The sequence below is a fragment of the Phoenix dactylifera genome, chromosome 17 (assembly GCF_009389715.1).
Source record: "Phoenix dactylifera cultivar Barhee BC4 chromosome 17, palm_55x_up_171113_PBpolish2nd_filt_p, whole genome shotgun sequence".
Taxonomy (NCBI): Eukaryota; Viridiplantae; Streptophyta; class Magnoliopsida; order Arecales; family Arecaceae; genus Phoenix; species Phoenix dactylifera.
The window spans coordinates 8,590,905-8,606,118 of NC_052408.1; the positions used below are offsets into that span (position 1 = coordinate 8,590,905).

Consider the following 15,214-nt stretch of genomic DNA (forward strand, 5'->3'; position numbering starts at 1 on the left):
CCAAGCAAAGTACTGAAAGGTAAGGAGATTATTGAAAAAGAAGAATTCAATTAGCCTTTTAAGATGGCTGAAGAACCACAACGCATTTAGTAGTAGAATACAACCTTTCAAGTGTACAACAGCCATCAAAAGCAGAATTTCTACTTGCAGGCATCCAAAAATAGAACCTTTAAGCACCTGTCCACAAAATGATGATGATGATGATAACAGCGACGACAACAACAACAACAACAATTACAAGAAGTCAAGCTCCTTTAATAGTTCCAGTTTCCCTGGCTCCAATTATTAGGTGTCCCAAGAAAATGGAATGCAGTCATCTTTCAAAAAAGCAGTCCATTTAGCAAACGTTCATATGTTCAACACTTTGCTTCTTACAATGTGTAATACTGTTTCATTCGAAAAAACACCAACGAATACTGCAGTTTCACTATACATGCTCGAAACAATTCCATATAAAATCATCAAAATGCATTGTTTGTATTTACAAGTTTTTCAAGTCCTCAGCTAAGTCCAAAAACTAGAGTGGAGACTGCTCTGGAGCTACAAAAATTCCTCCTTCAGCACATGCTCCCATTCAGATGGGGGGCTATCATATCCACCCGTGAGAAACCACATCCCCTGCTTGTTTGTTATAGATGGCTGAATCATCTTTCCACCAAAAGAGTTCAAACAGAATCCTCTGAACGCTGCATTTCCAGAAATACTTGAAGCCAGTCCAATTTCTTCATTCTTGTTTGCGTCAGAATGCTCTCTCTTCACAACTGAACCTGAACTTCTAGGTCCATCTTTCAGATATGATGGACTCTCTGTGAAACCTAAATCAGCAAGTGTTGTGGATAGGTGCTTCAACCCCAAATTATCTTCACTATCAGAACAAGGACTGCGCAGAGTCTCTTTGGTTCCTGAGCAAACTCCAAAATCCAACAAGGCAAAAAGCTTCAGCTGTTCTTCAAAGTTCCCAGAATTCCAAATATCAGTCTGTTGCTTAAGAGCTCTTGTTTGAGTCATTACAGATGCTTCAAAATCCTCTGATGTGTCCTCACTTGTTGAAAGCATAGGAAGTGCTTTTTGAGGTTTTCTGGAACTTTTCTTATCTTCATCACCCGAGAGGGGAGATGTAACACAAAACGAGCTCTCCTTGGCCTTCAGTGGCGTGTAATGTCCATCAACACCATGCAAGGTGCTTGGGCTTCGTGATAGAGTCACTTGGCAGGGCTTACCTGAAAGTGTAATGAGTCATTATTATTTGCTGCAAAGTGATTAATCTCTTTTCAAGGCCAGAAAAGTAAACAAAATGTCCAGTCAGTGCCAAAAGCTTCACCTTTTGCCTGGCACTTACGGCTGTCCACCTCAATCTTCATGCGAGCAAGCTGAAGCTCATATTTCAGTCTACACATTGCAACTTCTGCCTCAATCCACAGATTCTTATATAACAGCATCTGTGAGTTGTCGTCCCCCTCAGAGAAAGTTTTCTCTAGAACATTCCCTAGGTCCTGCAAATGGATAACAGGAGAAAGGCATAATAGCATGGATGGGAAAATGTTTCTAGCTTCTATCTCAAAGGATTGTAAGTTATACCTGCATCATCCCATTGACTTTCCTCAAATTTATGTCACAACCTTGGGAAATGAAGTGCTGAAACTCACCGGTCTCCATACTACCCCCAACCCAATGCATGTTAGCTTTCATCTCGCCCATCTTGTTCATGTTGCTCTGGCATATAACATCAGTCTTTAGACCTGTATTCTGAGAACAAGCAGCCTCTAGCCTAGAAACCCGAGAACTGCCCTCAACAGAACCCTGAGGAAAACCATCTTTCATTAAACATGGTAAAGTTCGATGCAGCAGATGGTGATACAGACCAAATCCAGGAGAAGAGTGCCAACAAGGATGTCAAGCTACAACAGAATCCATGCTGAACATATACAGATAAAGCTACCAAAATGAAAACATCAAGCATAAGGAAGTGTAATAGAGAGAACTGAGATGTCACAGCAAGCTCCTTTGATTCCTTTCGGCATCATAATTGACAGGAGAGAAACATAATATCCTGCAGCTGAAAATAGATCCATCAAGGGTTGGGTCTAACCTGACCCGACTTGTAAGCCGTCCTGACCCATTACCCAACTGACCTGAGATACCCGAATTCAACCCGATGCGACTCGACCCTCATCTCCTCTCCTCTTTTTCCCAAAGATTGAAGAAAGGGTTTTTTTTTTTTTTCTATTCATTAACTATAGCCATGGCAATTCGATCTCAATTCCTCAAAGCATTTGTCATCTTGATCGGAGCCACAAGTGATCTCCTCCCAAACCATAAATTCTTCACCCCTCAAAAGCAATCTCAGCAAGAAACCCTCTCCAAAACTGTACTTTGATTCAATTTCCCATTCAATCTCATTCAAAACTCTAGCAAAATTGTGTGTTGCAACTTTTTGTATTGAATGAAGGATTTGAGGGATTGTGATCATGAAGGGGCTAGGGTTCCAGCCATTGGAGGACCTAACAATCTCAGGCTTCAACTTGAGGGATCCTGGCGGGGCATGTGGTGGAAAAAGGGAGTTGCAGAGGGAGAATCGAGAAGAGCAGATATGAGGCATCACTGTGGCATCTCCTCTCTCTTCCTCTCTCTCTTTCTCTCTCCCCAAATTACCTCATTGGAAATTTAGATCCAGTGATTGGATCGGCTTCTCCACTAGTGTCGGGTCGGTCCGGGTTTAGGGTCAGATGTGGTCCCAACCTGAGCCATTAGCAGGTCTAACTGGGAATATACACTAAATAAATTGATTTGAAGTTTCATTTACAAATTTATGGTTAACTTGTATTGAAAATGACTAGAATGTTTTATCCACCACTTCACAATAGCAGCTCTCACCAGACCTCCAGCCATCATCTCACCATTGCAAGCCTCACTAACCCTATAATTCCACCATTGTCCTATCAATAACCACCCAAAATTATGTTACTTACCTAACATTCAAGCTGCTCATCGATGACCTAGTATCATCATTAGAAAAAAAAATGACTTCCTTCCAATCATCATGGTCACAGCTGCCACCCCCCCTCTCCCACCCAAAAAAAAAAAAAACCCCACTCTACCTTAAAAACAATGGTTACCACTCTGTATCTATAGTAAGAGACTGATGCTATCGCCAGAGTAGCAAAGAAGAAAACTATGACAAAGGTGGTAACGAAGTGTTTTTAAAGGGTATAGAGGCTAAAATTTTTAAACATTAGGGAGGATCATTCCCTGTAATTAGGTACCATGACATTTAATTCATTTAACGAGATAACATGTTCTACATTAGAAATCTAGTATCCAGTATAAATTCTTGAGACAAGGGTGGATCAAAATGCACACATTATGTATTAAAAAAGAAAAAACTGACTTGCACAAATTGATAATGTAAACACACTGCAAAGGTATTAGTGACAACATGTAATAAGCTTTCAAAATATTCATAAATTTAAAGAATGCAAAGTAAGCAAATTTTTTATAAAAAAAACAATTAAGTTATAACATAACCCAGTTCCACATGATCAAATTAATGATCTCCATGTTAGGAAGTAAGATTACTTATAGATATTTGTACGTGAATATTGGAACTTTGAGCTACATATTCTTCCTTCTACATGTATATTTCAACACTCAATATGGATAAACTAACAAAATTCTTCTTTGCATGTCGTTATATACCCCCCACCACCCCACCACCCACCACCAAAAAAAAAAAGCACGCTCTTGAAATAATTATTATTCAGAATTTCAGATAATAAATAAAAGGCAGCCAAAAGATTCAGAATTCCATCATTTGAATGATTAGTTCAAGCATAGAATTTCGAATACACACAAATTCTCATATTTCATAGACTTGTCACATATAATTTTTGATGCTTCTCTCAGACTTAGAGTGCATTCTATGAACAGATGCACATTAGCAACTGAATCTTAATTTCTGAATATCCTGACAAGTACCACTGATAACTCAGAGCTGGTTAAAGCTGGAAAGACTGATTCAAATGTAATATTCAGCTGTTCCATAAACTATACACATGTAAATCAAGCATTATATTTTACAATGATTTACTTACAAGCACTAAATAGTATCATATCTCAACAAAAATAAGAACCTATCTCAACTTAAAGAATGGATAGTCAAAATCACATACCATTTTGTTCCTCAACACAAATGCTTCGAGATTTTGAATTGCTAGCTGGAGGAGCCTGCAGTCATCTTCTTCCAATTCACTGTCATCACTCCAGTCAGTAGATAAGAGAAGCTTCGAGGAAGAATGCAAGGCCCTAATAAGAAGATGTATGTTTTTCAATTGCGATGAAGATGAACCTGAGAGAATGAATGAGTGAAGTAACACCAGCAAACCTCAACTTAAAAAAAAAGAAGAAAAGGGTATCCAAGTATGTAGATTAGAATTAAGTGAAATATTTAAATTGAGAATCAAGACCTTTATCAAGATTGACATTTCCATTAGCTGATGTGAAATGGTGAACAGCAATACTTTCCTTTTGATTGCATTGTGTTGCACCACCATCTTTTGCTTCAGAATCAATTTCCTGGTCTTTCCTAACTACATTTGTCTGTTCTCTATGGTTATCTGCACATTGAAGATCCCTTCTATTGGCATCCTTTTCATAATCTGACCCTATCTTATAGTCATTTTCAGATCTCTGCTGCATGTTTGACAAAATAACCGAAGAAGATACCTCTACCACAGAAACAGAAGATTTTTTTCTGTTCTCACCACAAATCAAATTTCCAACTTGTTCAGCTGTTCCTGAATATGCAACACTGTCAGGAAGATGCTTTTGACCTTTATCCAAATCAGTGTGATCTTTTAATTCCTTATTTACAGGCTGAAGACATACTGATTTTCCATCTCTAAATGGTGACTGTTGAGAGGCTGGAGTTCCTTTCCAACATGGTGAATCCACAGCAAGATAGACCTCATCAAGTGTTTCTGAAGAACTTTGCATGGAATCTTCAGGTTCTGCAGAATGATATGCAGAGTTTGAAGCATCAGAAATTTTCAACTGTTTGATTTTCAACCCAGAATCTCCCTCGGCAGAATAATCCATAAAATTTTCAGTAGATAAATTGTTGTCAGAAGGCAATTGTTTTTCATAGTTTGCAGTCGTAACAGTACTCTTATTTGCACTGTAATCTGCTCTGGTCTTCTCATTCTGACCCATTTTACCTCTAATAAACTGATCGATATTTGGCCCCTTTTGCTTGGATGCTACATTGCCCGTGTCAATCATCTTATGTGGAACCGCCTGATGAGCCGTTGAATATCTATTTTTACAATCCAAGGTTGAACTAATTGTTAAGGATGAAGGTGCATATGCTTGGCCTGAGGTAGAACATGTCGTAGCTTGATAGTAAGACATGGGAGTAGTCAAAAATGAATCAAGTTGTGCCATATATCTATCATAAGAAGAACTTGAAATAAAGGTATTGCATGACTCCACAGAAGTTGAATCTGGTATCTGAGAATAAGACATTCCTTGAAGTAATGCACTTGGAGCCAAAACTGATGACCCAGAAAAATTATAAGGGTACGCTGTACTTTCATCATAAATTGTTGACTGCTTCCTAGGAAGCCATTCAGAGGTTTCTGATCCAAAGCATACTTTTCTTGCTGCAGAATTAACATATTTTCCATGTTAAATATCATTAGAATCATCTTCGTATGTACAAAGGCCTTCGCTTGCAACTCCTTCAAGTCGAAAGAAACACAGAAAGAACATGATATATTTGTTATATTTATGAATGTTCCCTTTTTCTAAAAATCTAAATACCATGATGCACATTTTACCACATGACCATCAGAACGATGATATAAGTTCCACAAGGCACTAAAAAGGCACAACAATGTCCACAAAAAGCCAAGTTAGAATACTATTTTCTAGATCATAAAATGTAACATATGAAGCCAACTGAAGAGAGACTAACTTTAATAAATATGAGATGCACTGTGATGGCAAAAAAAAAGGCGTAGTTAAAATTTTGTATTTTTCAGAACTTTGATTTAATGATGGAAAATAAAATAAGTATAGTTCATTTTTGCCTTTTTCAGAAATTTATTTAGAGAATTTTTAGAATTGGTTTAGAGTCTTATTTAAGTGAAATGATGTGAAAGTCTTGTATTAGATATGTTGGGTTCGACAAGTCATGAAATTATTAGGATTTGATTTTTGAATGTTTTAGGCGTCTTCCTATATACAGTTATGTGTTATTCTAAACATGGTCTCAAATCCTAGTGGGACGTCCTACAGAACACCAAGACAAGATACCGTCCCAAGTGTCAGGATAAGATCGTCCAACCATTGTCCCAGCATCCTGATCAGCATATCTTCGGACATTCCCTGTCTCAAGTGTCAGGACAGGATAGCAATGTGTCTCGTTCAATAGGCAAACTAAAACAGCCCTATCCCACGGGATTTAAAACCTTGATTCTAAATATTTTCTTTTAAGAAATATTTTGAAATTAATTACTTTCCTATCAAGAGTCCCAGTTTTTCTATGAAAACAAATCATGTAAAGTCTATAAAAAGGACTGTTAGGGTTGAATGACAAAGCATTGTACGTGATTCGTTGAATGAATGAAAGGATTTTACTAGGTCAGGTTTGACCTTTCTTATCTCTCTTTTTCTATCCCTATTCTCTTCTCTATTTCTTCTTCTTCTCTTATTACTTTTTTTCTTCTCTAATTTTCACTATTCTCTCTTTTTATTTCTGCTGCTATTCTTCTTCTTCACTGGATTGCTGACACTGTAGATTGATTTTCTGCAGGATATTAAATCAGATTTCTGTTGGAACTAGCTCTAAACTGTTTTAACCCATTGCTATCCCACACCACATTGATATTGAATGCACAAGGTGTAAGGACAAAGCAAAGTCAAAACGACAGTACAGATCTGTTCCCTGTGACTTATGCAGATGCAAATTGAGATCAAGAAACAAGAAAAGCGAGATATATCATACTTAGACAATGTTGCACTTCATGTTTTGGTTAGGCAAGAGGATATCATATGCGATATTTTGATCATGAAAATCATGTTCTGAACCAGATGCTAGGGCTAAGCTAGAAATTTTACCGCAATCAGTGGTTGCTACATTCTAAGAGTTTGGTAATTTAATTACACTCCACAAACAAACAATAATAAGTCCTTTCACTCAGAAATTCCTTGTAGTTATCTTAACCCTCAGATATATGACAATACACAAGTTACAGGTTGAATATCATATTGTTACGATTATCCTGCAGAGATTAAAAATGAAATATTATCACATGTAAGGCTTCTCTAAAATTGGATTTAGATACAAAACCAAAGTTTGGAGTCCAGAGGCTTACTTATATATGAAAGCTAAAGTTTTCTACTTTCTTAGGTTGATTAAAAGTTCTTTTGATTCAAACTGGATTAACAGAGTCCTGTGGTCATCATAGGCAAGCTGCACCATCGCTCAGATTCTAGCAAAATCTTGTCAAAAATTTCTGCATGCTAACCCTTAATTTCTGAACAAAGATCCCAACGAAAGTTTGCTTTCTCTGTTGTTTCTAAACCAATAATACTTACCCCCAACTATCTAACTCTAACCCTAGAAACCCTAGGAAATCACTATTCCCCTTCTCTCCATTTAAATCTCAAACTCATGATTCTGTCCCGGATAGGAAGCAAAAAATTCTTATAAATCCTTTGGATTCCCCACGTTCATGGCCAACCAGCACTAGTGTAGACGTCTTTATCCCTTAGGGTCTTATATCATCTTGGTATTCAACCCAAAACCATGTTCTGAACCTCCTTCACGTTCATGGCCAACCAGCACTAGTGTAGACATCTTTATCCCCTATGGTCTTATATCATCTTGGTATGCAACCCAAAACCATGTTCTGAACCTCCTTTCTTCTTTGCCACCAAATTTGGTTCCCAGCTGGATGGCTTCTCCGATACTATAAGGGAAACAAGCATTTTATAGAACCAATCAATCAAAAAGTGGCATCCATACGGGCATCAATGGTGAACCTAAAGACTAGACTGAACACAACTGCAGCTGTTGTTTTAGAAAACAAATGGATGGAGCGTGAAAATATTAAAGAATAGTTAATTAACCACCACATTAAGAGCCTGCAGTGAAAGCTTTACCGAATGAAGAGCCCATAATCAAGGATCCATTGTGCAAACATGCCATGATTAAAGAACTTTCAATTGATAACCCTATATCAAGGATCCATCCAGCATCTTACATGGTAAAGTATTACATCAAGAAAGGTCCTTATATGCATTGCTTTGAAATCAACATTAAGCATATGATTCAAGATCAGTCTGATCTTGATTTGAAGACTATGATCAGCTTCATCCAACAATCAGTTAGCTGCTTGTCATGGAAGAACAAGTCAACGTACATCAACCACTTGACTGCTCAAACCCCCTGTGACCCTCCGGTTTGGAGGAAAACAGAGGAGGTTTGAGAAAGCCTCCTATGCCGTTGTTTGCGAGTTGACTCGGAGACAGACGTGGGCGAAGGTTCGTCAATGATTAGCCACAAATTCTATGTTAATCTACACCTACAAAGCTTGAAAATCCAACAAGAGAGCATGAGCATAGACGTCATCAAGAAGATCTCAAGGATGACATTCACTACATGGAACCAAATAAGGGGGAGAAAAGAGGGTCAGCTAGATCCTCTCCAATGTAAAATCGGTACTAGATTCCAATATACCCTCAGATTTCTACCACGTACACAGTTTTGTTATCAAATGGCTCATACACCAACTTAAGAGGGTGTCAAAATCTGTACTAGATTCCAATATACCCTCAGATTGCTACCATGTAGACAGTTTTGTCATCAAATGGCTCATACACCCAACTTAAGAGGGTGTCTCGTAGAGCTAATGGAAGTCACCATCCCTTGCTCCCCCACCTCAGATGCTTCAACTCCATTACCACCCTGCCACCACTACATCCACAGCACACATATGCAGGGGATGTTCGGCTTGAAAATGTAGTAGATCTCGATGTAGACATCCTCAATGCAATGATGGGAGGACATGGCCTTAATGGAATAGGCAAGTGGAAGGGCGTAACAAGGAAGTTCAAATAAAGTTACCACTTACCATACATAATGATCAAATGGCTCATGCACCAACTAAATAGGGTGTCTAATAGAGCTAATGGAAGACTCCATCCATTGCTCCCCCGCCTCAAATTCATCAACTACATTACTATTCCACCACCACTACATCCACACCATGCATAAATGGAGGATATCGGGCTTAAGAATGTAGTGGATTTTGACGTAGACATCCTCAATGCAATGGTGGGAACACATGGCCTTGATGGAATACGCAAAGTTGAGGACTGTAATAGGGGAGGAATTCTGAATTCACATGATAGTGGGTGCTGAATTCACTGCTCATTTCCCTTTCAGCACCTCCACCTCAATCACAAAACTAGGTGACTGACTCCAACCCCACCACCACCACCATTCCCATCCACAACAGTGTCATTGCTTTTTGCCCATTCCTTCTCATTTAGAGAGAGATCCACCACTCACTCATTCATTCCCTTCCCACAATCTGCCAGTGTCTAATTGCAGTTCCCACTGTCTGCGAAACACTTCACCATTATATCACTTCCTTTGACCTCATCTTGCAACACAAACAACTCCTGCAGATAGAATCCCTTTGCCACAAGCAGCTCTGCGTGGTCAGAAGCATAATGGAAAACAAGCTGCTCTGGCGAAAGTTTCTTCCTAACTCAATTATCAAGGACCATGTAAGTCCCAACCAGAAGAAGAAAAGTAACAACAAAGGAAACAATAAATGATAAGTGCAAAGAAAAGGAAGAACAATAGCCCCAGCCAAAAGACCTAAAGTAAAGAAGTATTTAGATAACCTTATAGTCTGAAGTCCAAACTCCAAAGTAAAAGTTGAGTGCTTGGTTGGGAAACCAACAGGATTGGGCTGCATTTCCTATAGGAATCACACCTGCTAGCATGTCAAGCCTATTTTTTTCTAAAAGGCCCATCCTAATCTTGGCCTCAATCCCATCTATGGGCCTGATGGACTGCAAGATGAGAAAAAAGATCTATGAAAGTCTCTTTTTTTTCTCCCACAGGATTTGGGCTAGAGAGAGATTGGGTTGATATGGGCCTTACTTAAATAAACTGTGTAATCCATAATCCAACAGAAAATCCAACCCAATCCTACTGAATTTTCCAAACATGCCTTTAATAGTTTATAAATACCTCTGTAACCTCTTCATGCTCCATAGACTTGCACCTGACGTAGCACAGTTGTAGGGATGCCAAAACTTTTTGTGCTCCAAGTCAATTTAAAGGTGCTTCTAAGACGTCAACCACGTTTCAAAACTCTCAAGCATGGTAATTTAGAACTTTCATAACAACTTTATCTGTCCAAATGACCTCTAAATGACTTGAGTTCTAGTCCCTAGCTCAGCTTCTTTAGATACCAAACATAAAGTTAGATTTATGTAAATCATATATCAAAAAGTAGTCAGATGAGTCATTAATCCCTTTTGACAAGCTTAAAGAAACTTGGGTAATCAACTTTCAACATTTTGTTATTATATTGTTGAATAAACTATTTGTGAATTTGTGTTTTTCACTGCTTCTCCTCAGAAATTTCCCTGAATAGGAGCAATAAATTATTATGCTATTTTTTTAACTTTTGGATAACCCAAGAACCGACACAAATAGACCCGAGCTTCATTGGCTTGATTCAGCTTGATTCCTACATCAATTGTGTTTTCAGTTCCAAAAATTAAGAACCAATTGGGGTTGACTAGTAACCCAAAGCAATCTGAACCATGTGCACCACAAATTATGAGTATAAACTTGTGTACTTTTTTCTCAAGAGCTCCCAGATGATACAAAGAATCATCAGACGACAACTCAATTTGGTACGCCATAAACAAGACAAGTAGGGGCATAATTGATAAACACATGCAAAAAAGTGGAAAGGGCAGAATAAATTTAAATGTAGGATCAAACAAGATAGGAAAACACATAAGAACAACCTTCACAGATATATGATTTTATACCAAAAATCCAAACCTTGATATACAGTTTAAAAGTCGAGTTACAAAAAAGGCCATAACCCACTACCCTCATTGTTTGCTTCAATCCAAAATCTTGCCTCTACATGCCCATGTAGAAACTGTAAGCTGACTGAAGCAATTTTCAGCATTCACAGATAGTCATAAAAAGACAATTTCAATAATACAATCTGAAAAGTAAACAGTCGGATTCCTAAGAATAAAGTGGTTGAATTTCAAAGAACAAAGGTAAAATTCTTCAGAAATGTTTGGGTATTAGTTGTACCTTGAAAAATTACACTTGTGATGTGAAGCAAAGAGCTTGAACAAACTAAGGCAGGTAGCATAAATTAATTAAAAAAAAAAAAAAACCTTGATCATATCATACCTAGGTCTGAACAGTAATCTTTTGCAACTTTTCACTCTCGGACCATGCTTCTTTACATTAATTTGCATGACATATTCTCCATCACACACTACTATAGATACTAAGGAAACCAGAATAGCATGAATAAATAGTAGTAATTTTTCTTTTGTACCTTCTTGTGAGGAAACCACAATAGCATGAATAAATAGTAGTAATTTTTCTTTTGTACCTTCTTGTTATCAAACGCAAATTAGTGTTCTACTTATTTCTCTTTTTTGATACAGTAAGGAAAACGATACCTTATCTTTCTAATGTATTACATATTTTCCCAAAACATCGTGGAATTAAGCTTACAAGACACATTATGATGTCTAGGAGAGGGTAATATAACATTAAAAGCCAAAAGCCAAAAACGGAGAATGAAATGAGGCACTGTAAAACTCTGAAGCACAAATTGATTTTTTTTTTTCTCATTTCAAATTTACCTTGACTTCTCCTATGCCTAAATTGCACCATTATAAGAAAACTAAATTCATGGCAGCATCAAAATTTGCTCTTATTTTCGTTATAACAGAGATGAAAAGTCCAATTCCTTTAATTAGTTGTGGCAATAATCGAAGGCTAAGACATCCACATCCAACATAAGTACATAAGACACAAGGCATATAACTTAGATGAACCTCTGTTTGTGAAGTGAATGACTCTAAATTCACACTACCTCAAAGATTAGCAAATCATCAGAAATTTGTTTATGCCATGGTAGATTACCCAATAAATGGGAAGTATTGCAAAAGTTAAAAAAAAAAAAAAAAAAAAAAAAACATGTTAAAGTATTTAAATAACCATAATCTTAAATAAGCACAATTACTCAGAAAAATTAAGGATAAAAAACATTAAATATGTACATAGATCACTCTCAAATTCATTTTTACCGAGTTCTGGAGATTACCATAAGTCATGTGCATATCATGATTCTTTCTAATTTAAACACAGATTTATAGATAAACAGGAGCATTAGTGATACTTCTATCTCCAAAGCAACAATTCAACAATGACCATCAGCAATAGGTAAAAGAGCCAACATGCAAATACAAAAACCCTGAGCCATGTCATACAGGCAAAAAATCAGATTCCTAACATAATCTCGTAAAAGAACTTTTCTCCCAATTATTAAAATCCACCAAGATAACATTTCAACATACAGAAGAGGGATTGTGGTGAAACAATTCAGGACCCTCTTATCATCTACTCTCAATATGGTTCCTTATCAGATACCTTCTCATCTTATATAAATGGTTTTGTATCGATAGAAAACAAGTACTGCAAAGAAGAAACGTACATGAAAAAGAAAAAGAAAAAGAAGATGAAGCTACATCAAACAACAATATCCATAATCCAATCTTTCCTTCCTCCCATCCTTCTTGACATTGACCTCTATCTTTTCTCAACCTAATATCTTAAAAATAGCAACTTTAAGAAATTCCATTAAAGAACATGTGCATAATAGATACCTCCAATCCACCAATCACATCAGTCATGCAGTATTAACGTCAGCATATAATTCACGTAGTCAAGAAGCCATTCATTAAAATCCAGTTATCTCTTACAAGATTTTAAAGGAACAGACATCATCCGAGCCACACGAAAAACATTAACAATAACAAAGAAGAGATACCTTTCTGAAGAGACGGGACCCTATAGCCCGAGGAAGGATCCATCCACGAAGAAACCCCATCAAGAACCTTCCCCAGCCCGACATCCCTTCCATCGAACGGCCCGTTCCACGGGCCCACCCCAACCCCCGCATAACCCTTGTATTCCGGTGGGGGCTCGACGGGATCAAAGCCGGAACTCGGCATGCTGGGAGGGTATCGGGTGTAATAGGAGTTCTTGATGACGCCGGTGCTCGGGGAGGAGAGGTAGGAGACGGCGGTGGGGGAAGACAGACGAGAGGACGAAGAGGCGGCGGCGGCGTCGGCGGCAGGGGCCCACTCGGAGGGGTTTCCAGGGAAGCCCAGAAAGGGCTGGGAGGAGGGGAGTTGGTGGGCGGGCGGAGGTGGGTGCGCAGGGGAGAGGTTGATCGTCGAGGCGACGGTGAAAGGCGGGGCGAGCGGCGAGAGGGTGGAGGAAGACAAGGCGGCAGGCGCCGCCGCCGCAGCCGGCGGGCCGTAGTTGCCAGAGGCCCCACTGCCGACGCGGATCATCGGAAAGAGAGAAAGAGAGAGAGGGAAAGGTGGGGAAGAAGGCTGTGTAAGACGGGGAACGATGCATACAACGGTGAAACAACAAAAGAGGCTCTTGGTGAGAGGTAGGCTCTCTGTTTTCTTCTTTATGGGACTTTTGAACAGCGTATAGCTCTAAAATTTTTTAAAAAAAAATCATAATTAAATTTTTAGTGATTGGAAATCCTGCATGTTTGCTATGTGGAATCATCCATGAGGTATCATATCTTTGTTCTATATAGAAAAGGGAGCACATAAATAGATTATGTCGTATTCTTGTGTAAATTGTATCGTCACACGATATACATAAAAAGAGAGGTAATTATGTGCTCTAGATGTGTGGATTGATTTATTTGGCGTTGTAACAATGTTGATTGATTTATAAATATAGCTTGGTCGGTATTGTTTACTTTGTGGATATTGGCATTATTCTAAATTCGCTCCAAAAAAAAATTCTATTAAACAAATTGTCCAAGTATTATGATGCATCATGATCATATAGTTTTTTACTTCATTGCTTGGGAGGTGAAGTTCTTTCAGTTAGATCCTTAATTAATGATATTTGTAGAAGTTTTTCAACTATGAAAATTTTTATTCAAAATTTGTACCAAAAAAAATTATTCAAATTAATATGGACATAAATTTAGAACATGGGAATCTAAGTTTGTGAGAGAAAATACCTGAATCAAGTTTATTGGATGAAGGTGAAAATCAAATCTAAATCTCTAGTGTCAACACTAGGAGATTTCACCTACCTCTTATCGACGACTAAATTGAGTATCATGTCATGTAGTGCTTTTAAATATTGGTGGCATACTTCATCTGAAAGTTATTTTGATCTTATATGCCATGTCAAGGAATGCTTCTATGTACAAATTGTATTCTGACCTGGCCATCAACATGGCCAATTACACCATCTCATAGGCCAATTGCCTCCACATGATGGCTCAGAGAGAGTTTTCTGCTGCCTAGAAGGAAATAGTTAAATCATCCTATAATCTGAAATGTAGCCTAATATTATCTGGTTGAAAAGTGGGTTCATTGAGGAACAATCAAACACTACTCCATTTATCACTTTCCTTAAATACTCATTGTTGCTGGTGGTCCAAACCGAGAACGATTGGCACTGCGGTGTGAACGGGGTTCCGTCTGAGTTGTCTTGGTTGGTGTTGGTTGCGCTCCACCTTCCGCCAAGAAACCTGCAAACAAGCCTTGCACCACCACCAGGGTGGTGATGGCCCTCCGACGGTCAAGTCAGAGGAGATTGGAGGAGGAGGAGAGGTGATAATCGCAAGTAAGAGAGTGCTCTGGGAGATATTGCTCACCCCCCCCTTTTTCCCCCCAGCCGCATATATACCTGGCTGGGGGGTCTCTCAGGGGGGTTCGTTATCGTGGGGCACGATGGTGTGGCCACTGACATGGCCGTTACAGGGCGTCGTGGAGCAGCACCGGGTACGGCCACGTCAGGGCATAGTGGGGCTCCGCTTTGTACGGCTGATGCAGGAGATCGTGGAGCAGCATCGGATACAGCCGTTGCAGGGAGTAGTGG

The 15,214-nt window shown here is 38.6% G+C and overlaps 1 protein-coding gene across 1 annotated transcript; it reads right to left on the reverse strand.

Moving 5' to 3' along the window:
- Positions 1-308: 308 nt before the first annotated feature.
- Positions 309-14,739, reverse strand: LOC103706412. The gene is made up of 6 exons (XM_008790501.4): positions 13,119-14,739; positions 4,464-5,657; positions 4,170-4,345; positions 1,579-1,800; positions 1,322-1,493; positions 309-1,220 (listed from the first exon to the last, which is right to left on the reverse strand). Exons 1-6 carry the CDS (start codon positions 13,645-13,647, stop codon positions 541-543), a joined length of 2,973 nt encoding a protein of 990 aa, XP_008788723.2. The 5' UTR covers positions 13,648-14,739; the 3' UTR covers positions 309-540.
- Positions 14,740-15,214: the final 475 nt, after the last annotated feature.